At 45.8% G+C, this 25860-nt stretch overlaps 1 protein-coding gene across 2 annotated transcripts; it reads right to left on the bottom strand.

Annotated features, from left to right (window-relative positions):
• Window positions 1-6162: 6162 nt before the first annotated feature.
• GJA5 (gap junction protein alpha 5) lies at window positions 6163-25106 on the bottom strand. Of its 2 annotated transcripts, none has more exons than XM_065741924.1 (2): window positions 24841-25106; window positions 6163-9019 (listed from the first exon to the last, which is right to left on the bottom strand). In XM_065741924.1, the coding sequence occupies exon 2, from the start codon at window positions 8964-8966 to the stop codon at window positions 7857-7859; it is 1110 nt and encodes a 369-aa protein (XP_065597996.1). In that variant the 5' UTR covers window positions 8967-9019; window positions 24841-25106; the 3' UTR covers window positions 6163-7856. The 2 variants fall into 2 exon arrangements, with proteins under 2 accessions (XP_065597996.1, XP_065597997.1); XM_065741925.1 differs by lacking the exon at window positions 24841-25106 and adding an exon at window positions 19271-19545.
• Between the last annotated feature and the right edge of the window lie 754 nt (window positions 25107-25860).

Raw genomic sequence — 25860 nt, 5'->3', positions numbered from 1 at the left:
AGATGATAACAAAGGGGTGTTGTGATGTTTCTCAAGAATCATCTGGCAAATCTGAAGAAAGATTCCTGGTAAAGCACGACTGCAAGCTGATAGAGTCGACAAATGAGTCAGTGAAGGGAATGTGGCAGGTCTCCCTTAGTAAAAGACTTTATTACATGATCTCTTACTCTCAATTACCCTAATTTGAAGTAGGGAGCTAATGAGTACTGCTAAATGGATTGAAACAAACAGCAGCACTGTGGACAGAAAATAATCATTATGAACTGCAGCGCATCGACTGCGGCAAATTTTTCACAGATGTGTAGACTTTAATGCTGGGGTGGCTAACCCAACTCCTGCTTAGTGCAGGGGAGAAGACCATAACCAGTAATTTCTGGTGGGATCAGTAACTTCTATCAGTACCAGTGCATACCTTTTAAATCACATTGCAGTAGTTAGAAATTATCCCATCCCCAGACTGTTCTTTCTAGTTGTTAATTACATTCACTGTTCTGATAGGACTGCCTGCATTGCAGAGGTACCGGGAGGGATCAGAGAATATCCAGAGCTTAAAGGCACCAGCAAGGGTCAGCAAGCCCAACTCCTAGTTCCACACAGCACCACCTGAAATCCAAACCCTATGTCTGGGAGTGGTGTCCAAATGTTCCCTGAACTCCAGTACTGAGGCCGTGCCCTCTGCCCTGGCAGCCTGCTCCGTGCCCACCGCCCTGTGGTGCAGCACTGTCCCTCACCCCCAGCCGCCCCTCCCCTGACACAGCTCCATGCCGTTCCCTCGCGCCCTGTCGCTGTCACACAGAGCAGAGCTCAGCGCTGCCCCTCCGCTCCCTGGGAGAGCTGCAGCCGCCATCAGGCCTCCCCTCAGCTCTGCTCTGCGCTGAGCCAACCAGGAGACCTCAGCTGCTCCTCATACACCCTGCTCTCCTGACCTTGCCCCATCTTCAGAGCCCTACATTGGATGCTCTCTAATGTCTTTACGTCCTTCTTACATGGCACCCAGTACCACTCTGCAATGTGCCTGTGAGGTCAGAGGGAGCTGTCAAGGACCAGTGAGGTTTATTCTGATCTCTAATAAAATGAACATCTTTGTCAGTAACTTAGAAGCGGGGATGTCGATGAACTTTTCAGAAAGTCCTTGAATTTGATGCACTGGAATTGCCAGAGTCAAAAGGAAATCTGGAAAAACTAGGAATAAGGAAAGGAACACCAGGCTGAATCCTAACAAAATAAGAGCCGGGGTGGGGGAAAACAATCCGGTGTCTCATTTCAGAGGGAAAAAAAAAGGATGAGAAAAGCATTCTAGTGATCTATAAGAGGAAAGGAAGAAAAGCCCAGTTTTCAGTGGAGTATCAGTTACAAACCGTGTGTGCCTTGGGTCATCATTTCATGTTATGTAGTGAAGGTGATGGTAATTTCTGCTCTGCACGCATACCTAATGCTTTCTTGGATGTGGGATGAAGTGGAAGAAAAGCCAGGTGGGAAACGAGCATTATTTAGTGATGGTTAAGTTGAAATAGTTGCTTCCGAGACTTCTTGACTGCATCGTGGCACCCATCAAACCAGTTCTGTTAAGAGCCCTTTTCAACCTCAGACTTTGTTCCCAGGCTGCACAGCTGGCATGACATTTACTTCAGAACACACCCAAACAAATAGCAAGTTTCTGACCCCAAGCTTCCCTCTCCCTGCTAATCTGATTCCTTTTAAGGGCAGGAGCTGGTGGCTAATCTAAGTTTTTTGTGAAAGCCTGTGTGTAGCTGAGTATGAGAGTGTCGGATTTTACTGGTGGGGGAAGGGGGTCTGTTAAAAATGGCATGTCCTAGCAGCCCATATCCAGTTTCTGGAAAAATTGCTAGATGTGACTTTTGCTCTCTTAATATTGTATAGCTGACCATTGCTGACATGCCTTTTTAAGGTTAGGCTCATGTCCAACACGAACAAGAAAATTTAACTCTCTCATGGGTCCTTCACAATTCATTCCAGTGTCTGGCATGGCCATATCTGCCTTACCCTTGCATCTAAATTAATCTTGCGGTGAAGAGGAGCTATTGTGTATGAACAGTGAGTCACAGAACTCCACTCAAAGTAATCTCAGAGTGCTTTCCCACTATGGTCCAGCCCTGCCAGATGGAGATGTCCTCATAAAATCCAGCAGTGGTCTACAAAGAGCTCATGGGGCACCTACACATCAGAGGAAGGGGGCAACACAGGCAGTGATACGAAGGATATCACCTCCAGGACAAGGAAGTGTCAACTTGTCATCCAAGTCCACTGCTGCCCTTACCCTGCTCCTGCAGGCGTCGAAGTGGAGCTGTGGCCTTTTGGGAGCTCATCACGACAGCTGAGCAAGGGTTGAGGCTGGAGCAATATGGAAATGGGAAAAAGGAAGGGATTTCCTAATCCACTAGTACACTGTAGCCACCTCGAGGAATGAACATGACTTAATGTAGCCATCTTACAGGCCTCAGTCCAGAAATCAGTTTACAGGAATAAGTAAATAGTGCAGGTTTTCAGAGCTTTGCTTCCCAGCTTGCTCTAGGGGAGTCCTTTTTGCCAAGAAACACTGCATGATTGATTACTTTTATCCATCCAGAGCCCAGTGCCTTTGTGTGAATAGGTAGGCTACAAAGCCCTGCATTAACTTGGCAAATTGGGTTAGACTTGGGGAGCGTGGTTTATGCATGAGTGACTGTGCTTTTGCAACACTTCTGCTACGTTGTGTGCTTCTGAAGTGCAGGAGCTTGCAGGGATATTTTGAAGGCCTGCGTGCAGAAGCACGGAACAGTGACAAGTGCTTGTGTTAAGCAGCTGTTGGAAAATCATTTTCCCATGGGGACTTTGTGAGCTACCAAGAAAGTGAGATCATCTGCACCCGTTATCCACACACCTCCTTTTGTAGGTGCAGGGGACTCCCAGCAGCATCTCAGGTCTTTGTGAAAGGCAGCTAAATGTGTAACCACCTCTCCTACCCACAGAGTACTAATGGATCCCAGTTCTCTCAGATGTTTAACTCTGATAGACCTATTCCGTAACCGTCCTTAAAACATGTTCTGGTGTGAGTAAATGGCATGTACAGTGAAGGTATGTTGTTTGGCTAGTGGTTGACAGGACTGGTTACACAGTATTGTTTGTGCTTCCTGATGGCTCAGGGGATGCACAACTGTCTCTGGGGTGAATATTTGTACATATGAATGTAAAACAGGGTTTCCGTGACTGTCATTCAGCTTCTAAGAGCTCTATTGCCTGTCAAACTCAATTGCTGAACTATCTGTGGGAAGCCAGTGGTGGTATGTGAATGTGGTCTTAGAAAATTCATTTTAAAAACTGTAAAGCAATGCTCACTGGAGGAAAAATGAAGCATTTCTGAATTACTTGTCTACAGTGGGTGTTATAAGCTCATTTGATCCTCTTTCTTTTTCTGTCATCATCTTTTCATGACAGTATTTTATATATATGTATGTATGTGGTATTACCATTCCTGTGATCCTCAGAAAAAGTCTTAATCATCTAGACCATACAAGCGACAAACACTTAGGGCAAAAGCAAAGCTATTAATTTTGCACTTTGAAGTCATGTTTTCTTTCCTCCAGAGGGTGATCAGGCAGTGGTCGTGGCCCCAAGCTGCCAGAGTTCAAGGAGCATTTGGACAATGCTCTCAGACATAGGGTTTGAAATGTGGGTACTCTTGTGTGGAGCCAGGAGTTAGACTCAGTCATCCAGGTTGGAGGGGCCCTGGGCAGCCTCATCTAACAGGTGGCAACCATTTCCACTGCAGGATGTTTGAACTAGAGGGCCTTTAAGGCCCCTTCCAACCCAAGACATTCTATGATTCCATACTGTGGTTCTATGATTCTACCCTTGTGAGTCCCTTCTGATGCAGGATATTCAGTAACTATGAAAAATATTTAAGGGGAGATTGCAGTCCAGCATCTTTTCATCAGTTCCATTTTAGCAATCTTAAAGATCAGCTTTGAGTTTCCATGAGCTCACACGTTCTGAAAGAGGAAACAACTTGCTTCATCTTCGTGCTCCAGATCAGCCATTAATTTTAGGTATTGCCCTCACTATCTCCCACATCTGTCTCTTGCCCGCTCAGCTGTCCCACTGTGGTTTTTGGAGAGAGGAGAGGGACTACAGGCATGACCTTGCCCTGATTCGTTACTTTGTTAGTTTTGGCATTCTCTGTATTTTTAAATATAGTTTTTCCTTTTATAGGATTGAGCACTTCTCTTTTAAGAGCTTGATGAAACACATATTTTCTGCAGCTGATTAGCAAACAACTGTAAGACAGAATTGACTTCTGACACCATTAAGAGAAGGAAATGCTGGAGCAATTTGAGGTGTGAATTTGACGAGGTGAAGACAAGAGTCAGTATTTCTGTTAAATGGCAGTTCCATCTCTCACTGCAAAATACACAGGTTTCAAAGACTGTGCTAGCCCCATCAAGTAAGGCTCTTGAGTAGTAAGGGACAAATGCAGAATAAAAAGTTCTCAGATGTTTTCTTTTTCCCCTCAAAGCACTGTCTTTGTAGTGCAGCCATTTAAATACTGAGTGCCTATCCAAGGGTTGAATTTAATACGTAATGTTGATTTAGGCCACAGCTATAAGATAGTCCGACCATATGTCCATCTGGTATAAAGCAATGAATACAAACTCTGAAATGACAGGCCAGCCTCTCTGCTTACTGGCTGAAGTAAATGTCCTCCTGCTGTGATATGATAGCTTGTCTCTCCTTGACAATGGATTCTACGAGTTATAAGTCTACAGTCTGTCAGCCAGTACAAACATCCATCCATCAACTATTCCCTGCTTGTTCTATCTGGAAGACAGAACTATGAATGCAATAAGGTAAGAGTGGCAGAGGGAGCTTGTTGGCTTTGATGCATGAGTTTATATGGCAGACAGAGAGCTGCGATGGGATGGTTGTCCTGCTGTGGTCTCAAAGATCACCAAAACCCAGCCTGTGAATTTGTTTAGATTGTGGGGACTGAAGTAGTGTAAAGAAGATCCTTATTATCTTGTTTCTTTCTTTGACCATGTCTTGGTCTCCAGACACTACCTCTCTAAGTGCCTGTGACATAGAATCTTTTAAGTTTAGACCACCACTTGTCAGCAGTATCACTTTAGAGCCAAGTTATCTGAGGGAAGCGATCTATGAATATGCTTTCAAGCTCCTGACTTGCTCACTGCATATCTCTTCCACCAAGGGGGCATCCTAAGGGATGGGCACACTCAAAGCTGTCCATATGTCAGTAAAAATTTGTACTAGAACTAATACTTTCCCCTTGCTGCACTGTGGGGCAGTGGGTGCCCACATGATATCCTCATGTCTGTGCTGAAAATTCCCAAACCAAGCCTCATTTGATCCCTGCAGATTCTGACAGCTAAAGGTCCCTACTCCAGTGTCCTCATCAAATTCCAGTTTAATTCTCTGTGCCTTCTTTCAGGCTCCTTGCCGGAGTGCAGTGCCTTACTTGTCTCCAGCTTCCCAGCATGAAGAATCCCTGGGGATGGGAGATTGTGTGGAGAAAGGAAGGAAGGGCACTTCCTTTGGGTGGACAGAGAGATCCAAGGTCAGAAGAAAGGAGCCTGTGAAAGCCAGAAAGTGGAAACAAGGGATGAAGTTCAGACTGGGTATAGGAAGGGGAGGCATGAAGAGGGGAGATGGGCTGGAAAACCAAGTCTTATGAGAGCTGAGTAGCTCTCTCATATGGGAGCTCTCTACAGTGATGATTAGCCATGGATTCTCACTGTCTCGTAGGACCTTGCATCTTAAAAAGCCTTCCAAGGCCATGGACATGCAATCAGGTGCTCAGGGGACCTTTTTCCTGCTGGTTTGGCCTCAGGTAGCAAGAGGTCTCTGTGTGTAAAAGTGTGCTTGCTAGAGGATGGAACTAGACAGAGCAGCTGCACTCTAGACAGCTCTTTCTGTTCTTTCTTGGTAGTGCAGGGGAGCTGGAGGGTTTTCTGCTAGCTAGTCAATCAATCATTTCCCAGTGTTTATTATTTGTCCCCCTGGCCAAGCCATCTCCTCATCTCTGCCATTCTGGGCAATGGGAATTCGGGTGATCCCTGAGCAGCAGGGGCTGGCAGGCAGCCTGATAGATGCTAGCAGCTCATTCTCCAGCCATGTGAAAGGCACAACACCAACACGAAGAGATGGAGTTAGAACTTTATTAGGAGAAACCTATGCACAGTTGACTAAAATCACATGTTGAGAAGAGCACACTGGTCTTTTCAAGATTAAAAAATACATGTTTATAAAACACCAACAACAACAACAAAAAAGGTTTTGCCCTTTCTGTGTAGGGGTATGTATGCACATGTACAGGGAACTGTACCAAAGCTAACTATGCAGGAGCAAGGGTTCACAAACTCGTAGCAGCTCCTAAAAGAGGGAATGGCTCAGTCCCCTGACAAGCTGGTCCCAGGCCATTCGCTTACACAGTCCAATATTGGGAGGCTGCAGCCCATATCTGAAAGGGCAGTGCAGGGTAAACAACAGGGAGTGGCGTGGCTTTGGTTGGTCTCAATATGTCAGCTCTGCAGTGAGAAAACATGTCCAGGGTGGGAGCTGCCTGCAGACCTCACCCACCAGGCTCACTGTGCAGTGCTGGGCTCCAGCGGCTGCTCTGGGAGTTTACAGTGGTGAAAAGAGGTGGTCTGCAGGTGGTTTCTTGTACTGTGTGCACTAGCAGTAAAGATGAAGATGACCTGTTTGCAGAACAGAGATTTGCTGAGAGGAGAAATAGCTTGCAGTGACTGGCAGACTTGAGAGAGCAGCCAGGAGCTCAGTGATGTGCAGGACCTGGACAGGACTCTTGCTCCTTGCAAAAGATGCTGAAATATTTTGATGGGGTGGTAGCAAGAAAACACAGGCTGTACCTGTTCTGCAGATAAACAGAGGATGTTTTTCTCCCAAATGAGCAGGTGGTAGCACCCTTTTGGCAGCATTCAGATTGCTTGAAAGATGAGTTTAAAAGGGGGAAAAATCACTGTTTCCATGTGATATTTCCTCCTTTTTTAGTAGTTAGATATCTGTTCTCACAGGACAATCTCTATTTCTGTTAGTGGGTGTCTTGCTTGTAATTGATGACATAAGTATGTTGGGAACATTCCCTAGTCTTCATCAAGCAGTCATCTGAGCGATATCCCAGGGCCCCGGCCCAGCTGCTCTGCTGGCTTAAGAATGAGGAAGGGATACCAAAGTTAGACACGAGGCAGCTGTGCATGGGCATCCTTATCTATGGGGAAGAGCTTTATGCACAGTGTCAAAAATTCAAGTAGGATTTACTGTATAAGTAAACTGGATTAAAATATCTGGGTAGGGGTTAAAAGGGGAGGGGGTTAAAAAGAGAAAGAGCAAAGAAAAAGAGGAAGTCTTTCTAAAAGCGTGTTTCTGATCCCTGCAGGTGAGAGAAGCTTCAGCTCGGTATAACTGCCCACCTGTTTTAGTACATGTTGAATAGACATCAAAAAAGACAGGAGCGGGTTGAGGTCCACTCAGTCTGCAGAATGGTGTCACAGTGATGGCTGCCTTGCATTTGAGGCAGCCGGGCAGCTGCAGGAGCGTGCCAGCCTGTGGCTAAGGTTGGTGAATCCTCAGTCCCCTCAAGTCTCAGGGGCTGAGAACTTCACATCTGAAGACTGGTGCCTCTCTTCAACCTCCAGGTATGCGTCTTCCAAGGGCCGCCCCTGCCTTAAGCTGTGAGAAGTGCTGTCTGATTATGACAATGACGTTCACCGAAAAGGAGCAGGAGGGCATTAAAACGGAGAGGGATTTGTGGCAAGAGTCTGCAGTCCACTTTGCAGGAGTTTTACTAAACGCTGAGACCGCTCCTCCTCCCTCCTGGAGACAGGTCACACCGACAGATCGTCGGACCTTGCCTTGCTGCTGGCACGGCTGGCCTTACTGAAGCGGCGTTTCTCGTTGAAGTAGCTCTCAGGGAGGGCAGGCGCCGCACAATCGTTGGCCACCTCTGGGCTCTCCATGTAGCTGGATTTCACGAAGGGCCCCTCCCCAGCAGCATCCTCCTGGCTGTGGACCCTCTCAGTGGCGAAGTTGGCTGTGTTCTGCTGGGAGGCCATCTTGTTGCTGAAGGGGCTGATGAACTTCCCGTTGGGACTTGCCAAACACTGATTGAAATCCGGCGGGGGAGTGTACATCTGGGCTCTTTCTACTTGTGGGGAGGATTCCAGCCTCCGTGGAGCTGAGCTTGGGCTGGGCTTGTAGGCACGGGAGCACCTTTCTTTGGCTTTCTTCCAGCCCAAGTGGTATAACTCAGCCAGGCTGAGAAACAGGGAGAGCACGGCCACGGCAAGCATGAAGATGATGAACACGTTCTTCTCTGTGGGACGGGAAACATAGCAGTTGACAGGATGGGGGCAAGGTGCCCGCTGGCAGATATACAGGGTCTCCAGGAAGATCCCGTACAAGATGTACTGTCCCACAATGAAGGCAACTTCCATGGCAGTGCGAATCAAAATACTGTAGACATAGGTGTTCAGCAGACTGCCTCTGAGTATGATTTTGCCTCCTGATTCATCCCAGCAAGACAATTCAGCTTTCTCTGCTATGGGGCACTTCTGCTGATAGTACGTGTCACCACTATTCTTCATCTCCTGGGCCTCTCTTTCTGCTTCCTTCATCTTCCTCTTCTCCTCCATGCGCACTGTGTGCATCGCGTGGCCCATATATACCAGAGACGGGGTGGAGACGAAGATGATCTGAAGCACCCAAAACCGGACATGGGAAATGGGGAAGGCCTTGTCGTAGCAGACATTCTCACAGCCAGGCTGCTGAGTGTCACACATGAAATCGGACTGCTCATCCCCCCAAGAGGACTCAGCTGCTGTACCGAGTACCAGCATCCTGAAGATGAACAGCACAGTCAACCAGACCTTCCCCACCACTGTGGAGTGCTTGTGGACCTCCTCGAGGAACTCTCCCAGGAAACTCCAGTCCCCCATTTCTGCTCACCAGGAGTGGGTAGAAGTCCTGAAGACAGAGTTGGAGACAGCCTCTGTGGGAGAAGATAGAAGAGAGTGATCCTAAGGTTAGGAAATGGCCAGCTAGGGATGCATGGAGTGAAACGATTTATCTTGTGTCGAAGGGAATGTTTTTATTTGACCTGAAATCAATGGGTTCATGTTTGCTGAAAACTTTGTTTCATATCTGCTAAAGACAATGTGAGTTGGCTGGCTCTATTTTATTTTATTTTTTTAATTCAGTACTTTCAGCACGATCCAACCACAATCTGTAAACGAGCTACTAAAATATTGAGGGTGAGACAGATTTTTTTCTCACTTTAGAAAGTCCTTTCACCACAGCCTGCACACTGTGTCCCCTGTGGACTGTGTAGTTAAAACAGTATTCATCCGTCTGCAAACGGCACTCTGGAGAATCCATAAATGGATTGATTCTCCAGGAGATAAGGCTGGAGCACACAGCTTGGTCTCAGCACTGCCTGGGCTCGTTCATGTGTTGCCTTTGCATGAAATCTACACTGACACTTAGAATGTGAAGACCCTGCAGATCTGGGCTTTGTTTCTGATCTCAGTGTCATCACCGAAAGAAATGCGTGGAAAGCCTTCCTGTTGCCCACCTGCCTTTTGCCCATAAGTTGTGCTTTGGTTTGGCAGTATGACTAGTTCCAGCTGTTTCATGTTTGAACAGTTTTGGGATGTGTATAGATTTCCAAGAGCTGTGCCAGTGTTATAAACCTAACTTGCAGCCACACTGCCATACCTACCCAGTCAAAATGGTGGAGATTGTTCCTTCCTTTTAAGCCCTGAGATGGTATTCACTGCTCAAATTATATAGACAAAGAAGAAAAGTTTCCCTGCAATGCTTCCTGGGGAGCAGGAGCTTCTGGGAACAATCATATGCTGTGAGGAGGAAAAGTTAGTTGGGCTGGTACTGTGACTGCAAAGTTGAGGTGTAGGGGAGCCTACTTCAGTTTTGTTTTACTCTGGCAGATTGTTTCTGGCCAAGAAATTTAACCCCCTGGATAAAAAGAGAATGATGGGTTTACTCTGTCTTTTGTGGGGCTCTTGTGTAATAATTTGGTCCAGTTAGGCTGACTGTACATACCTTCCCTGGGCACTGAGAAGCTCTTTCTTGTGCATGGGTTAGGGGCTCTGATCCCACAGTTCCTCTTTTGGAAAATAAGAGGGACTTATTTAATTTTTTTAATTAAATAAAAATACTTTTTAATAAATATATGCAAACTTAATAATCGTTATAATGAAATACTAAAAGCACTAGTCGAGGTAAACTTCACAGTTATAGGGGCCAGAAGTGTTAATGCTTCTTTATTTTCCTTCATCTCATATTTGAGAAGCAGTTGTTTTTGCTGTGCAAAGACTGTGGACAATAGACACTGTTAAACGCTGAAAATTTACTGCAGTAATATTGTGTAGATTTCCTGTGAGCAAAAGCTGGAGAGCACAGAGATATGATTGCTGAGAGAATGATACCCCTCCTCCAGCTATGTAACTGGTATAATTTAATGTAGCAATGCACATGATGATTTACACCATTACTTGTCTGTGCGCAGTGTCAGTCTGCAAGGATGGATGAGACAAAGATCAAAAGCTGAATCCCTAAGCTGCTGGTGCTGCTGAGGGCTACCATGAGGATTTCCCAGGTAAGGAGATGGGAGGCGGTCTCCTGCTGCCCCTCCACCTGTTGGAATCTGTGTGAGGAGGGAGAAAGAAGGGGCATACAGGGAAGCCAAAGATGGGCTGTGGCTCTTTGCTGGCAGACATGCTGCAGTCATGTGAATGTAGATCCTGGAGGCTTCGGGGGTATGCTGAAGTTGTTTTATCTGCTGCCAGCCAAGAACCAGAGAGCAGCAACACAGAAAATCATCATGTCTTGCTAACTCTCCCCCTATTGGCACTGGTAAACTGTGAAATCGGAGGGCCTGTCTTTTGAAATGACTTTACACCAAATGACTCTGGTGCAGTTAGTGTGTTCGGGGGAAATTATAATATGGCTTTGTTCTGTGAGCCCCAGGGAATTCAGTACAGACAGATAAATCAGTGATAGGAGATATTTACAGAGAATTGCATTTAATCCAGGATTTTTTTTTCTTTCTTTTTCTTTTTTTTTCTTGACAAACTGATGACAAGCCATCCTGTAGGGAAGGTTACTACACCTAGATACTCTCGAATATTAAAATTAATGTGTACTGAACATGAATTTGGCACACGTGAGTGCAGGAGGAGTCCAGAGGTTAAAAATGGCACCGGACATGAGAGTGACAGTCAAATGTTTGCACAGTATCTTTCAAAAGGAGTTAAATCTGAATGACCCAATGTTGGCAGCAATTAGGCTTGGACTAGGTAGTAGGGCCATTCCTTCTGTCCTTCCCTTCTGGCTGCTCCCCTGCACAGGCTGCTTGGTGGAGGGGCTGCCCAAAGAGCTGAATGTTTTTCCTGCTGCAGCCCCAGAGAGCCAGGGGGCTGCTGCAAGGGGATAGGTGTTGGATACCAAGAGAAAGTGGTTCCTTCCTAGTTCAGTGCTTTTGGCTTAGCTGTTTTTAGGTATTAGTGAGCTATTCTTGTGATGCCAGTTAAAGGGCCTCTGACAACAGCAGGCGAAAGCATCTAGTTCTGTGCTGCCAGCAAGCAAAGAATTACTGTCACCTCCTGACAGCTTTTCCAGGCTATGCAGGACACACTTTGACCTAGCCTTTCTCATCAGGGCTTTACCATTATTGGGAATTTTCCATATAGTTCCCTTTCCTCATTCCCAGACTGTTATCCCCACATGCTTTGACCTCTCAGCGTGTGAGCATCTGTAGCTTTTACATTCCTACTTTGGACTTAATTGGACAAATCTCATCTCTCTCTGGCGTGACTCAGCAAAAAAATACCTCTGGGTATCTTTGTGAGGTCTCAGCACCTGATAGCAGGCTGCCTTGACAGCAGTCATGCATATTCATGCAGTGTCTCTGGCTGTGCCACTGCACTGTGGTGCACTTGGCTGGCAGCTTTCCGCTGGATTAACAAAGGAGTTGTGTGCAGCCGGGAGATCTTGGCAGCATGAAACGTGTATGTGACAAAGCCCAGCATAAACCCAGCGATGTGGCTGTCCTGCCTTAATCATCACCTGGAACGCAATTAAAGCTGGGAAAAAAACAAGTATCAAAACTGCAGACCAAGCATGGCATCCACCCAACTCCGAGCCTTGTGACTGCCAAATTCCAAGGTAAAAATACCCCAGCGGGATGGCACCTGCTAGTATGCCAGGCTGGCTCAGCACCAAAGTGCAGCTCTCCACTATCCTTTCCTTGCGCTACCTTCCTCTGTGAGAGGAGAAGTGTTCGTAGCTCTCAGAGCAGTTTTGCCTCTCCTGTCCTGATGCAATGTGCTGTGAATGGCAGGCAGGCATTTTGCATTTCTGCTGGGCAGACTGACCAGGGCTGTGGAGCACGGCTAGGAAGGTCGCACCAAAAAGGCAAGAAGGCTATCGCTGTCCGATTTCCTTCTTTATAAGAGTCTGATTCCCCAGGAGTTGTTAGGAATCCACTGTTTTCCCCTCTTTATCAGACAGGCGAGACTATCAGCAGTGATATAAATAGCTGAGCTCAACACTTCACACTAACTTTTCCCACAAGGAAGGTGACAGGAGGTCGACATCTCTGCGGACTGTTTCTAAAATAAGGTGGAGAGCCTGACTGTACTCTCTGCTCTCCCACTCAGCCTACCTCTTTCTCTTGGTGAGTCCCAGGCAGGCTCAGAGAGGCTGTAGAGAAGGGCTCCTTTGTGTCATGGAGGTGTGGTTCCCCAGAGAGGTGAGAAAGTCGTGGATTCGAAGTCAGTGCATTTTGCTCAAGGCCGTGCAACAGGTCCCCCACTCTGAGCAACTGAAAGCCTCAGTCCTGTTTAGTGGAGCATGCCAGCCAGCTGTGGCAAGGCCAGTGCCTAGGAGTTACTCGTGGCCTGCCTTCCTCCAGCTTTGTCACCTCCTACCAGGTCCAGGCAATCTGTGGCACAGCAGGTAGCTACTGCTGAGGCACGTAGCAGAGGTCTTTTCCCTTGCATTAATAACTGTCTGGTTGCAACCAGACCTGAGAGCTCCCAGCACTGTAAATTTGGCTGTTCACACCTGTAGACACTTAGGAAAGAGGTTTCCATCTCTGCACTGCCAGGTAGTTAGCCCAGGTTTGCTTTACGGCTGCACATTTCACTTAATGATCTCCAGCCCCCTGTTAGCAGCAGTACAATCTCTCAGCATTCCACTTCGGGTGCAGAAATGCTCAAACTGCATGTTCAAGGTCACTGTGTCACTATGCAGCATGGGGACAGTGTCTGTGGCTTGCAAATCTATGGCCTTTATGCCGTGTAGCACTGCTTCTTAGACTTTGTGATAGTGACAAGCACTGCTTCTAATCTTTTTCTACCCACCACAACCACAGGACAAGTTGATGCCCTTCTTGCTTGTGTCCCGAGACAATACTGTCTTGGACACTTAGGTTGGTTGGGGCCCTGAGCAGCCTGATCTAGTGGATCACAACCCTGCCCACAGCAGGGGGGTTGGAACTGGATGATCTTTGAAGTCTCTCCCAACCCAAGCCATTCTATCTTTCTGTAATCTGAAATATATTCCTGTCATGCTACTCTTCTGTAGCAGAGATGCCTGGCAGAACCAGTGGGTGTTTTCTAAGAGGTGACCATCTTGTTATTGCAGCAGAGTGCACAGCCTTGGGTCAGTGTCTCAAAGGAAGTTGACTTTTCAATGTACAAATACAGTGCTCCTTTGTTGTCAGGGAGCCTTCTAGGGGCACATGACTTAAACATTAAAAGATGAATAAATTGAGAAATGCTCTCTTCAGTGTGAGAGCAATGCTTTGAATTCCAGAGGCCTTTTAGAGCCTCAGGTCATAAGTCAATGCAACTGGATGTAAATCAATGCGATGCTGAAGCCCACCACAGTACGTATAGCTTTGTTCAGTCAACTGGCACTGGCTCTTTTGTGTGTATATACAATAAACGTGCAGTGACACATCAGGTATTGTGATCCAAAGCTTACCAAAATTTCTTCTCAGAAGGAGTGGTGAGGCAGTGGCACAGGCTGCCGAGGGAGGTGGTGGAGTCACTGTCCCTGGGGGTGTTGCAGAAACACACTGATGTGGCACTTAGGGACATTGTTAGTAGGCACGGTGTTGGATTGGTGGTTGGATTAGATGACCTAGTGGTCATTTCCAACCTTTCTGATTCTATGATTCCATGAAACACCATCCCTGTGGCTTCATAGGCATGTACACGTGTTTATGATAAATTTCTGCCTGAAATAGAATAGTTCTTTAGCCAGAGTGGTTACTCTGATCTGTTCATGGATCTGGTCTAATAGGTTCGTTCCTTTCTGCTTCCAAAGAACAAAACAAAAAATAAGTGACATGTTTGCTTGGGTTCCTTCCTAGTTCCTTGGGGTCTGAGTCCTGTCCCGAATAAGCAGCAAGGACAGTGACTTTGACTCCTGTGCTCATATCTCACAGGAGAGGCAGCTCTCTGTATTAACACCTCTGTGCCAGCAGACAGCCATCCCATGCTTCTCATCTCTCTGCTCATCCTGAGTTCACTGCAGATTCTGGAGGGGTCGTGCTGATACCCAGGCCATGGCCCAGCTTGCAGTTGCAGACAGCTCGTTATTCCTAATGAGGTGTGCCTTCCCCCTCCTCTCCAAATGTGGAAAATCTCAGAGTTCACAAAAAAGGGTGTGGGTGAGGAGATAAGGGAGCCGAATGACCTGTCACCTCCTGACGCACAGGAGCACAGAGGGAGCTCACTCAACACCTCTAAGTGCATACATCAGGGACGTGTTACACACACAGATGACGGTATTATGTGGAATATTTTCATCTAGAGTGATAGTGGAAACTGCAGGCTCCCCGTTTGCTGTATTATTATTGCTTGTCTGTACAGAATAGCTAATATTTTGGTTTTCTTTTTTTTATGTCTGTAGCCAGATTGTGCTCATATGTAACCCAGGCGTTAGAGCCCAGCTCTGCCCGATGCAGACATGAGAGACTAAAAACAGAGAAGACCTTGAACTCATCTGGGTCCAGCTGAGGAATGAATTTGTCCCTCTGTGTTTGAAAGCCTGCTTCAAATAGTTACATGGTAGTGGCATCCAGGCTTATACTTAGCATGCAGGGAGCACCCTCTCATTCTCTTGGGATTCTCTCTGTGCCTTGCAAATATAGGCCCTTAGCCAAACAAATGTGATAGAAATGGACCTGGGATAAGCTAAATAAAGGCACAGATATGCTTTTTGCTAGAAAAAAGAAATCAATTCTCTCTCTGATGTAAACACTACAAACAGGCTGATGGGTATTATTCCTTATTCCTTAACCAGCATGTTGAAGAGCATCCATTTCGGAATTACAGAGCTCGGTGCTCTTGACAGTTTGTTTATCTCTGTGGGGAGAAGCTAGCCTAGATGTATCTGCAACTGATACTAAATTGGGCAGAGCTGTGTACCAGAGAGGGGACAGCCAAACAAGGCAGAGGGAACTCTGGAAGGCAGAATCACGTTGACAAATGTGGGGATTGCCATAGTAAAGCAGTTCTTGAGCTCTGCTGACAGAAACTGTTTGTGTGCGTTGCATCGTCAGTGGGGGAGGCTGGTGTAAGGGGACAAGGAGGTGATGGTAGGCATCACATTGGACCTGATATAGTGGTAAAACAAACAGTCCACATGGGCTTAGGCTGTTCCACAGACTGCACAAGATGCAACGTAGAGCAGTATTGAAGCAAAACAGACTGTAGAGTTAATGGGAAAAGGACACGGCTCACATTCAGACATACCATGTCCCTGCTTCTCCCCTCTGCCTACCCCTTCCCTCCTCTGGTCCCATGCCTGAAGCTGTTTGGCTCTCTTGATTGCTTATCTCTACATCACTCAGGTTGCTAGCACTTTCAGATTTAGAATGGGGAAATTTTCAGCAGCTGTCTAATGCCCACTCAGTATTACATTTCTTCTTTCTGTCCAAAGATCCATAGGATGCTCTTCACATCCCAGCCTCATTGCCATAGCTTTGCCTCCAAGTATTTTGTTTCTCATTCAGAGCAGAGTATGGCTGTAGCTTGTGAGTGGATTATTTTATATACTAAGCATACATGCATGTATCGGCATATACATACTCCTTTAACAACAGCTAATATTAAATGCTCAAAAGCGGTAGAGAGTTATCAAGTAGTTACTTTTCTAAGTAATCTTTACTTTTTAAGTAATCTTAATTCAATCTCTTTGTGCCTGTGCCTCATAGCTATGAGCCTTTAACCACATCCTTGCATTGTCACCTCATTCTTTGTACAGGATGCCTGCCTCATTCTGTGCCAGCCTGGCTGGGACTTTCTTGCACAGCAGCTATTCAATGCTTTGTTTTCTCCTTATTGTTCAGTGGGTGGCCTGTGCCTCATTTACTGTACTTTATTCAAGTCCGATTCAAAAGACAGAATTATTCGTTTCCTCATGGGTTTTCCTACGGCTTTCATCCCTACAGTATCTGATTGCTTCACAATTATTTCTGTACTTATTTTCATGATTACTTGGAGGTACGCAAATGGTATTATAGCAACTTTACAGCAGTCAGAGATTAAGATAAAAAAATGTTATTTACTTTCAGAAGCTGGATGGAGATGTTAATAATCTGCTAGCTTTTTCCTCCATGATCTCAGACCTGTATAACGTATGTTTGACACGGAGCTCTCTTGGGTTAACAGTGGAGCAGAAGCACGTATCAGTTCCACCCGTCAGACCACATCCAAAATTCAGGCATTTAAGAGGCACCGCTGGGGAACCATTTGTAAACAAACATGGATTGAGTGATTCATGGCATAGGACATTGGAGTGAACAGCAAGATTAAAACCCAGTCTTGGATAGCTCTATGTGGTTTTAAACTGGGGACAGTTTTTCTCCCATGCCACTCTTCTTTCCCTTTTTCACCAGATCTTGGAGCTCTGGAACACCCTGGCTGGACCACTGCTTCTGTGGTCACCCTGTGCCCTGACAAAGGCACCTGCCAGCTTTTCCACTTCTAAGGCAGAAGAGCATCATACAGAAATTCTCAACCACTCTCAAGATGTGTCCATCACAACAAAGGTAATGAAGAAAGATAGAAATGTTAAGTGTAAAACTCTTAGTTCTTACATTAAAAAAATACTGACCCCTCTTGGAAAATAGACTGGATGCTCATTTCTTCATCTGTATGCTCATTTCTTGCTGCATGGCATGAATGTTTCTTTGTTTCAGGAAAGAGCTGGCCTATTAGCACAGTGCTTAGTGAGATCTCTCTGTTGCTTATCAATAGCCATAAAATTGATTTATTTTTCTCTTTATGAATTTTTAGCTTGAAGATTGAAGTTTCTCTGGTGCCTCCCGGGAGCTATTTCTAATTTTAAGTCTCTGTCCTCGTGCTTCATACAGCAGCACCCGAGGTGCAGAGCAGTCTCTGAAATCTGCTCCCTGATGACCTGGAATAGAGCTGAATTACTCATTCCTTCAATGCTTTGAGATAAGTCAGAAAACAAGGACAAACATGCAGAATGAGTGAAATCTGTCTGAAGGTCAAAAAGAGAAGAGAGGCTGGGTAGGAACTTCTGTATCTTCTGTGGCAAGATTTACATTTTTCATGTGGAAGTCCAAAATACTAAAGAATTGTGATAATATATTCTGGTGAGTGGAAGAACAAAAACAAATCCCAAATACTTACAGTGGCAGGAATACTTAACATAGTTCCCAAGCAGCCAGATTTTGATGAGTATTTTAAACCCTGAACCCTTCAGGAATTCTCCTCAACTATCGTTTAGCTCTCAAGGAAAGAGGGAAGAAAGTCAGAAAGATTCTGTTTTCTTCTCAAAGTTGATTTTTAAAAGACCAGCTGATGCCGAAATGCTTGGCTTCTAGCACAACTACAGCAAGGATGTGAGAATTCTGAATAACAGTTTAACCCACTCCTAGCTGCACACGGATATGCAGACATATACCCCACACGTTGAGTTCTTTAGCCTTAAGGAGAGGATCATATAAGCAGCAGGGAAAACTTTTCATACATACTGCTTCACCAAGATGGTAGCGTGAAGGAAGACTTCAGCAATTAATGCTGATTTAGCCTGTTAGGTTTTGTTGTTGTTGTTGTTTTTGTCTAAAGTTTATCCAGAAAGGCTATTTACATCATCCTCTGATGGGTTCGTGCAGTACTTCTGGGACAGAGGTATTGCCTCAGTTTACTCAAGCTATTAAAACCAGAATGGCACAAAGCTCATTCATTAGATGCTATGAGTGATGAGTAGAATGACCCTTTGGGAAATGAAAGTTTGATTTTGGGTTACCAAAGAAATTGTGCTGGATCAGAGGTGGCAATTACCAGATAACCTTTGCATTCAGTCATTGCTTCTTTCCAGATGGAGCTATAAGGGTACCATATTTTCAAGCTGGGCTATTCTTTGAGACACACAAGAGATGTTAAATTATAGAAGTGTAATAGGATAATTATTGAAAATGCAAGGGGGAAAAAAGTTTGGAAGGCAAAAAAAAAAGAGGAATCTGCTAGTGGGGGTGAGTGTTTGTCCCCTGGATCTGTGTACGTCTGCCCTGAGGCTGCTCTGAGCAGTGTTGGGATGGAAAAGGAAAGCATTCCACCCACTGTGTGTGCTGTACATATGATTGGGGGACACGAGCATGGCACCTTCCTACACTTGACTTGCATTCCCAGGGTCTGTGCCACAAACTCCAGGACAGAGTATCCTCATGGAAAAGAAGCTACAACATTTTAAACTATTCTGTGTGCTTTGGGATAGGCAGCTCAAGCAGATGCTTGTTAAAGCGCTCATGCCCTGGTAGCTTCTCACAGGTAAGAGTTCCCTTCACCACTCAGCCTGACAGTGTGCTGAGACAGGATCTAGGAGAAACTGCAATTTGCACATTATAATGTTGGAGGGTACTTGGAGCTTTTATCCTGCCTTCCTGTACACTGAAATCTGTTGGTATCCACATTCACTGCAAGGGCACTCCGTCAGTTCTGTCAGTGCCTTTGGCAAAGGCAATGTAATTTTTTAAATGCTCCAAGCCCACCTTGTTACTAGTGGGAATGTTTTGGAGAGAAATGAGAAGAAAATGCAGAACTGTGAAGTTATTTTTGTCTGTCCTTTTCTGCCTCACCAAGGCCACCTCTCCCCTCTTGCTGTTTTACCCTGGAGTCTAACAGCCTGATCTCCCTGTTGATGCTTCTCTAGTTATTTCCCCCTCAAGGTTACTTACCTGATTTCCAGTGTCTTTTCTTCTTTTCCTCCTTTCCTTGCTTTTCCTTTCTGTACTTGAGTTCAATCCTTCGTTCTTCTCAGTTGCTTGGTTTTATTCCTTTTGTATGGTTCTCTCTCTCTTCCCCTCTTTTTTCTCCACCCCCTTTCCATGTCACTTTCTGTCTTCCCCACCGCCTCTCTGCCTTTCCCCTTCTTTCTTCACCTACTTTTCTTGTCTCTCCCACAACCTCCAACTTAATCTTTCTATTTTCAAACCTAGTTTCCTGTTTTTTTTCCTTTAAAGACCATGTTTTTTTTTCTCCCTCTCCATACTCAGCCTCTCCCCGTGCCACCCTCCCCATACTGACAGGAGGCACTCACTGCTGCCTTCTGAACCCCGTCCCTTCCAGTTGCTGCTGCCGCTGCTCCTTACACCTCCTCCTCCAGATAACATGCCATGGTCTAAGTCTTCCTTAAATGTAAAGAGATGGGGTTGCCCCACAGCTATCCCAGCCAGAACTTGAGAAGGTTCTTGTGCACAGGACATCAGTGAAGGGTTTTTTTCTGACTCATTCAAGATTAGGCAAAGCAGAATTTGTGAGGAGTGAGATCCTGCGCCTCTGCAAGTAAGGAGCTGGAGCATAGCTACTGCTTTGTCCCACAGGGCACTTAGTGATTCCCAGAAACAAATCCCAGATCCCCTTAGAGATGCATAGAGAGAACCTGCCTGTCAGGCGAGGTGGTTTTTGACAGCCTCCCACATTCCCACACATACACTTCGATACATGAACATTTGGGCCTTTCTTGCTTTGATAAAGGAGAGTATGTTTTGCTTAGAAGACTGTTTTGCTACACACAAACTTTGGCTGGTGATCCTCTAGCCATCCTTCCTGAGCTAAGTATCTCCCATCCAGAACATAACTCCCCAGCTGTCTCTGTACAGCAGCTAATGTAGATCATGAAGTCCAGAGACTAAACCACAGAACTGACAACTCTTCTGATCCAATCATTGTTCTCATGCTAAATCAGAAGACTGGAGGCCAGGCTATGCAGGGATAGAGCTGTACAGAAGCTACTTTGGATTCGTGCCCTATGTGGGCACTCCCATCCTGAAGCGAAGAATGCGCCTCATTTTCAGGAGGGCAAAACTCCCTCCTGCTAAATCCTCACTGATGGCTGCTGTAGGACATGCAGTACGTTCCCATTACAGTTCAGTCAACTCCTGATATCAAGAAACTGATAATCATTTGCCACTACATTTCTAACTTTTTGTTGAAGGGTCTCCTATGACTTCAAAGAAAATAGGAATATTTCTGGAGTTGATTTTCTCTCTCCTGCATAGCAGTATTATATCTTTGATTATTCCATTGATTTTATGCCAGTGAAATTGTCAAGAACTTCATCAAAGAGATGTCCAAAACAGATGTTAGTAATACAGCTCTAGCTTGTAGATGTCTTAGGGCTTGTTCCTGTGAGCAAGCTGTCTGAAATACAGCATATGCTCCCTGCCTTGCTGAACCTTTGTTGTATACTCAGAATGGTCAGATCTGATTTTTCTTTATCATTCCTTTATATTTCTTACCTGAGCATTGTTCTAGTTCCCCTACAATTGAACAGATATGCTGTATATGTATGTATGTATGATATGAGGAGAAGGTTTCTGTCAGATACACACATTGAGCACATGAGGTAACCGTTACGAGTTCTTTTTTCATTTTTTTTCTTTGGTGATGATGGGAGCTGTTTGAATTTTGGTGCACAGAAGGGAAATGGGTGAAGGCAGTGTGGGATGCAAAAGACAGGAGGGTGGGGGTGTTGTATGGATGCCTCTGCCAGACCCTCAGTGTGCCCTTCCTCCTCTTGCTATTGCCACCTCTTGAGAAAAACAGAGGCAGCTTCCCCAGCTCCACTGGTGAGCTGGGAAGAAGGATTTTTCCTCCCTTCCCCAAGCAACTGCTATGCAAAGCTTTTATGGCTTGAATGAGGAGATCAAGTGGAAGAGAAGATTCCCCTAGACAGTGGGAATGAGATGAACAGCTGACAGTTGCCATGTGCAGACTGTGAATCTCAGCAGTTTGCAGCGCTGTAGAACATATTTTGCAGCAAAGGAGAAATACAGGAGGTAAGGGAAAAATAGAACAACATGCGCCATCTTTTGATCAAATATAAGTGGCTTTTTGGGGCTAAGATTCCTGATCTTCTTGGTAAAAGAAACATAGCAGACTGTATCTACCTAGACTTCAGTGAGGCACAAGATACAGTGTCCCAGAAAAAAAGAGCAAATTAATGTAGAAGATTCAGCTGAAGAAGGCAGGGATTATTAGTGAAATCCTCAAGTGAGTAAGAGACTGCTGGCACTGAGACACCAGTTTCCTAACAGGCTGAAGGGAAGTTAGCTGTGGGGCTGATCAAGGATTGTACTTAGGACTGATTTTTCTAAATGTTTGTGTTAATTACCTTGGCACCGAAAGTAGAAATGCTACTGAAATCTGCTGATGTAGGAAAGCTGGGAAGTAGTGTTGGGGTAGAGGTGGATTCCAGCACCAGGAGAACTGGAGGCTCTTTATGACTGGAGTGACTAAGGTGAGGTTTAAATGGGAAAATACAAAGTCGCACACACTAGGACCTTGCTGCTGTAACAAAAATCTCTCTTAGCCTTTGGAAGTTCCTAGCTGGCATGACAGAAAGGGAACGTCCTGGGTGAAGGTCACCAGGGGAGGAACCAGCGATGGGATGTGCAGGTAAAAATGGCAGGTGAACCCCAAGGACACAGCAGTATTTCCACTTGCAGCAGGTAAGATTAATGTTGTTCAAGAGGATGTGAGACCCCCAGCAGAGCAGTGTGTGCAGTGCTTGCTCATGTTCAAGAGAGATGCTCAGCCTGGAGCAGGTGCAGAGAAAGGCATCAGGGTGATCAGAGGAACGGAAAGCGTCCCTCAGCCAAGAGTGTGTTTACTTACCAGTCACAGAAGTGACTGCAAACAGATATCTGAGCTGATTTGAAAATAGATGAGGTATCAGTACAAGCTTTCCTGCATTCATTATTTTGCACTGAGCTTCATGCTACTGCAGCTACCTGAAGTAATTAAAACATGGTGTGACGTGCCTGCAGGGTGAATACTACAAGGGAGCTTGGTTACTTAGTCTGGCAGAACAAAGGTTAAGAGAGGAGAGATTTGCTGCCTATAAATACTTCCCAGAGTTGGGGGTTGGGCGAGTAAGTGCTAGGGAGAGAGAAGAGCTACATACACTAAAGGACAATGTGGCATAAGAATAAATAGATATAAATTGGCCATGAATGAATTTAGGTTGGAAATCAGAAGGTTTCTAAGCAACAGGGCAGAGAAGGAGGTGCTGGAACAGCATTCTAGTAACAGAAGTGAGGGCAAAAACCTAATGAGATTTAGGATAGAGCTTAGTAAGTTTAGAAAAGGCCATTTGTTTTGTACTTGCCTGTTACTCAAAGGGATTGAAGCTGATAAGCCAAGAGGTCCCCTTCTCTTTCTATTTCCTGCACCTCCCTTATTGCCTTATCAGAGCTGCTCCTTTTCATGGAGAAGCCAGGTAAATCCTGCACAGAGTTTCAGCGTGATGAGTTTTTCAGCACTGATCCCATGGTTATTTAATGGAGTATTCATTCTGTGTCAGGGATTTAAACAAACAGCGAGAGCAAGCCGACACAGCACGCGGAGAAGGTCTGCAAGCATGCAGTAATACAGATGAGAGCTCACATAAGAAAGAACTTCTTCACATAAAGCAGATGCTCTTGCAGCATCTGGCTTTGCTGGAAGGCTGCTTCAAATGCAGGTAAATGTCCTCCTGAGATTTGAGAACTTCAAGAGATTGCCTAGAAGTAAAATATCTCGCTCTGTCCTGCTGCTACAGAGGGCTATGTGGCTGGGGAATACATCAGATTTACTGTCCTGGGAAATTTCGGATGCCTCTCTGTCACCACCAATGGTTGAGACAGAAAATTCTTGTAGGTATGTTATCTCTGATGCCTGGCCAGCATTGCAGTTACTCTGCCTCTTTGTATTGTCACGTGTTGAATGGACATGGCTAAGTACTCTCTCTCAAGTGCCTGAGGATGCTACCTTCCTGGTGAGGCATTCTATCCCAAATCCCCTGCCGTGGGTATGATTGAAAGAGAAGGAGAGAGAAAGAAGTTCTTGGTTATAGATTAGACCTCTGGAGACAGCTTGAAGGCATCCTCCAGCAGAAGGCAAATTCCCAAAGACAGGCCTGGCCCAAGGGAGCAGGAGTAGCGTGTGAGATAGGTCCCCAAATGATGAGGGATAGTTTTATAGTCGCTATTCCTCCCTTAGTAAAAAAAAAAAAATCCTTGTTGATGCCATTGGACATTTTTCCCCACCGTTCCTTTCTAGCTTGTATTGGGTTTCTGTGGCAAGCTTTTTGTAGTGCAGAGGCTGCAGAGTGGCCTCTGTGAGCAGAGCCCAGTGCTGCCCCATGTCAGAGCAGAGCAGCTCCAACAGGGACCAGCTGCTGCCAGAGCTGAGCCGTGAGTGACACTGGGTGTGCTCTGGGAGAGAGGAGTTAAGGAAGGGAAAATCTGCTGTGCAACAGCAGCTGGGAGAGAGGGGTGAGAGATGTGAGAGGAGCAGCCCTGCAGGCACCTAGGTCAGTGCAGGAGGAGGACAGGAGGCACTCCAGGCACACAGCGGCAGCTCCCTGCAGCCCAGGAGGGGTCCATGGTGGAGCAGGAGGTCTGGGGAAGCATGGGCAGCGACCATGAAGGAACAGCAGAGATGAAGGACTGTGAACTGACAGCAGCCCCTATTCCTCTGTACTGCTTAGGGGGAGGAGGGTGAGCAGGATCGAAGTGTGATTTTAGTTTGCTATTATCTTTTCACTGCTCTAGTTTGTTAATAATAAGCAATAAATTATAGTAACTTCCCTACGCTGAGTCTGTTTTGCCCGTGATGGTAACTAGTGAGCAGTCTCCCTGTCCTTACATCAACCTGTGAGCTCTTTTTCATTGTATTTTTTTCCCTTTTTCTTTTGAGGAAGGGGATGGAGAGAGCAGTTTGGTGGAGTTGAGCTGCCCATCAGTGTGAAACCACCACAGAGCTCAGAGCACCAGAATGAGAAAAGAGAAAACAAGAAATAACAAGGTGTGAAATGTCACTGTGTGCCAGCATCACCTGCCAATAAAGTTTTCACTGGGAAAAACTGGAAGAGGACTTCATCTCTCTGAGAAGAAATGGCCATATATCCCAAAGTAATTGCTTAGATGTCTTCTTTGTGATGCTGAAAATCAAGCTCTGCTTCCACCTCCCAACTCTGCAGCATCTCTAAGTAGTCGAGAAGAGCTTTGCAAATAATAATGCAATAATAAATGCTCCCCTTGCTTTACAGGTGGAGGAACCAAACCATGGAGATCTTAAAAGATTTGTCCAAGGGAGGAACAAGCCATTTGCAAGCAATAAATCCTCATCTACCCAGCCACCAGACATTTACCTTGTCCTGTACAGTTCCACCTAGATGAACTGCTGCTTCACACAAATATAGTATGCATACATATGTACATAAATATGTTTCACAAAGTGAGAAGAAAGAACAGAGTATTACCTCTTTTTGCAGAGCCTGCACAGGTGAAGGGAGGAGCAGGTGACTGAAGCGTTGGCTCAGCACAGCCCCTGTGTCTTGCTGTAGCCCACCTCTCTGTCCCTGTTTGCTCCCAGAAGAGATCCGTGTCTGAGGGAGGACACTTTGGGCAGGTGAGCTGGCCCCAGTCCGCTCCCTGGAACTCAGCCTCCCGCTGTGGTCTGACACTGGCTTACTGGCCAGAGATTCCCTCTAGCCTGAAGGACCAATGCTGGAGGAGACTGGCTCCCGAGCTGTTCCTGACATGCACTGGCAGCTGTCTGCCTGCCATTCTTTTAAAGAGTCTTCGTGGATCAGGATAAAAATGTGATCTTACGCAGGCAGCATTGTAAGCACAACTTGGCTCAAGTTCAGCTCTTCCTCTGGCTCCCAGCTACTCTATTTTTAATGAAGGAATTTGAAGCTATCAGAAAGGAAGTCAAATTGTTTTAGGAAAACAATAGAAAAGCAACTTAAAGTTTATTAGCTTCCTGCCCAGGGCCTGAGACCAACTTGTCAAACTTATTAGAGTGATGGCAGAGCTATTTGTTTAAAAGGGCCAGCGACAAGACTCACAATTTCATTCCTGTTTAGGCCTTGCTGAAAACAAAGGAAAGCCATAAAATAGTATCTGAAGGGAGCAGATGGCTAACTGGTAAGTGGTGCAGGCAGAGCTGGCTTTGGAGCCATTCATGGTGTTGACCAGTTCAACGGCTTTAGGTGGATTTTGTTATCAGGTGAATGCCCAGGCCGGCATTCACAGTTCAGCCCTGTCACCCCAAATTCCTTGTTGTGTTCCAGATTTTCAGATCAAAATCTCCCACCTAAGGTTATCGATATGGCAGGAAAAGGTCTTCAGTTAGAGCTACCGAAAGGAGCAAAACAATGCAGAAGGTCTGTAAAAGAGCCAGGAATAGAACCCAGGTGTCTTTGATCCTGTCGGACTTGCTGAGCCCCCCGACTATAAAAATATTTATATCCTTCAGAAGCAGCTGCAGTCTGCTT

The sequence above is a fragment of the Cyrtonyx montezumae genome, unplaced genomic scaffold (assembly GCF_038088225.1).
Source record: "Cyrtonyx montezumae isolate F1298 unplaced genomic scaffold, pur_monq_1.0 scaffold_3, whole genome shotgun sequence".
Lineage (NCBI taxonomy): Eukaryota > Metazoa > Chordata > Aves > Galliformes > Odontophoridae > Cyrtonyx > Cyrtonyx montezumae.
This window is presented reverse-complemented; position numbering and strand designations above follow the sequence as displayed.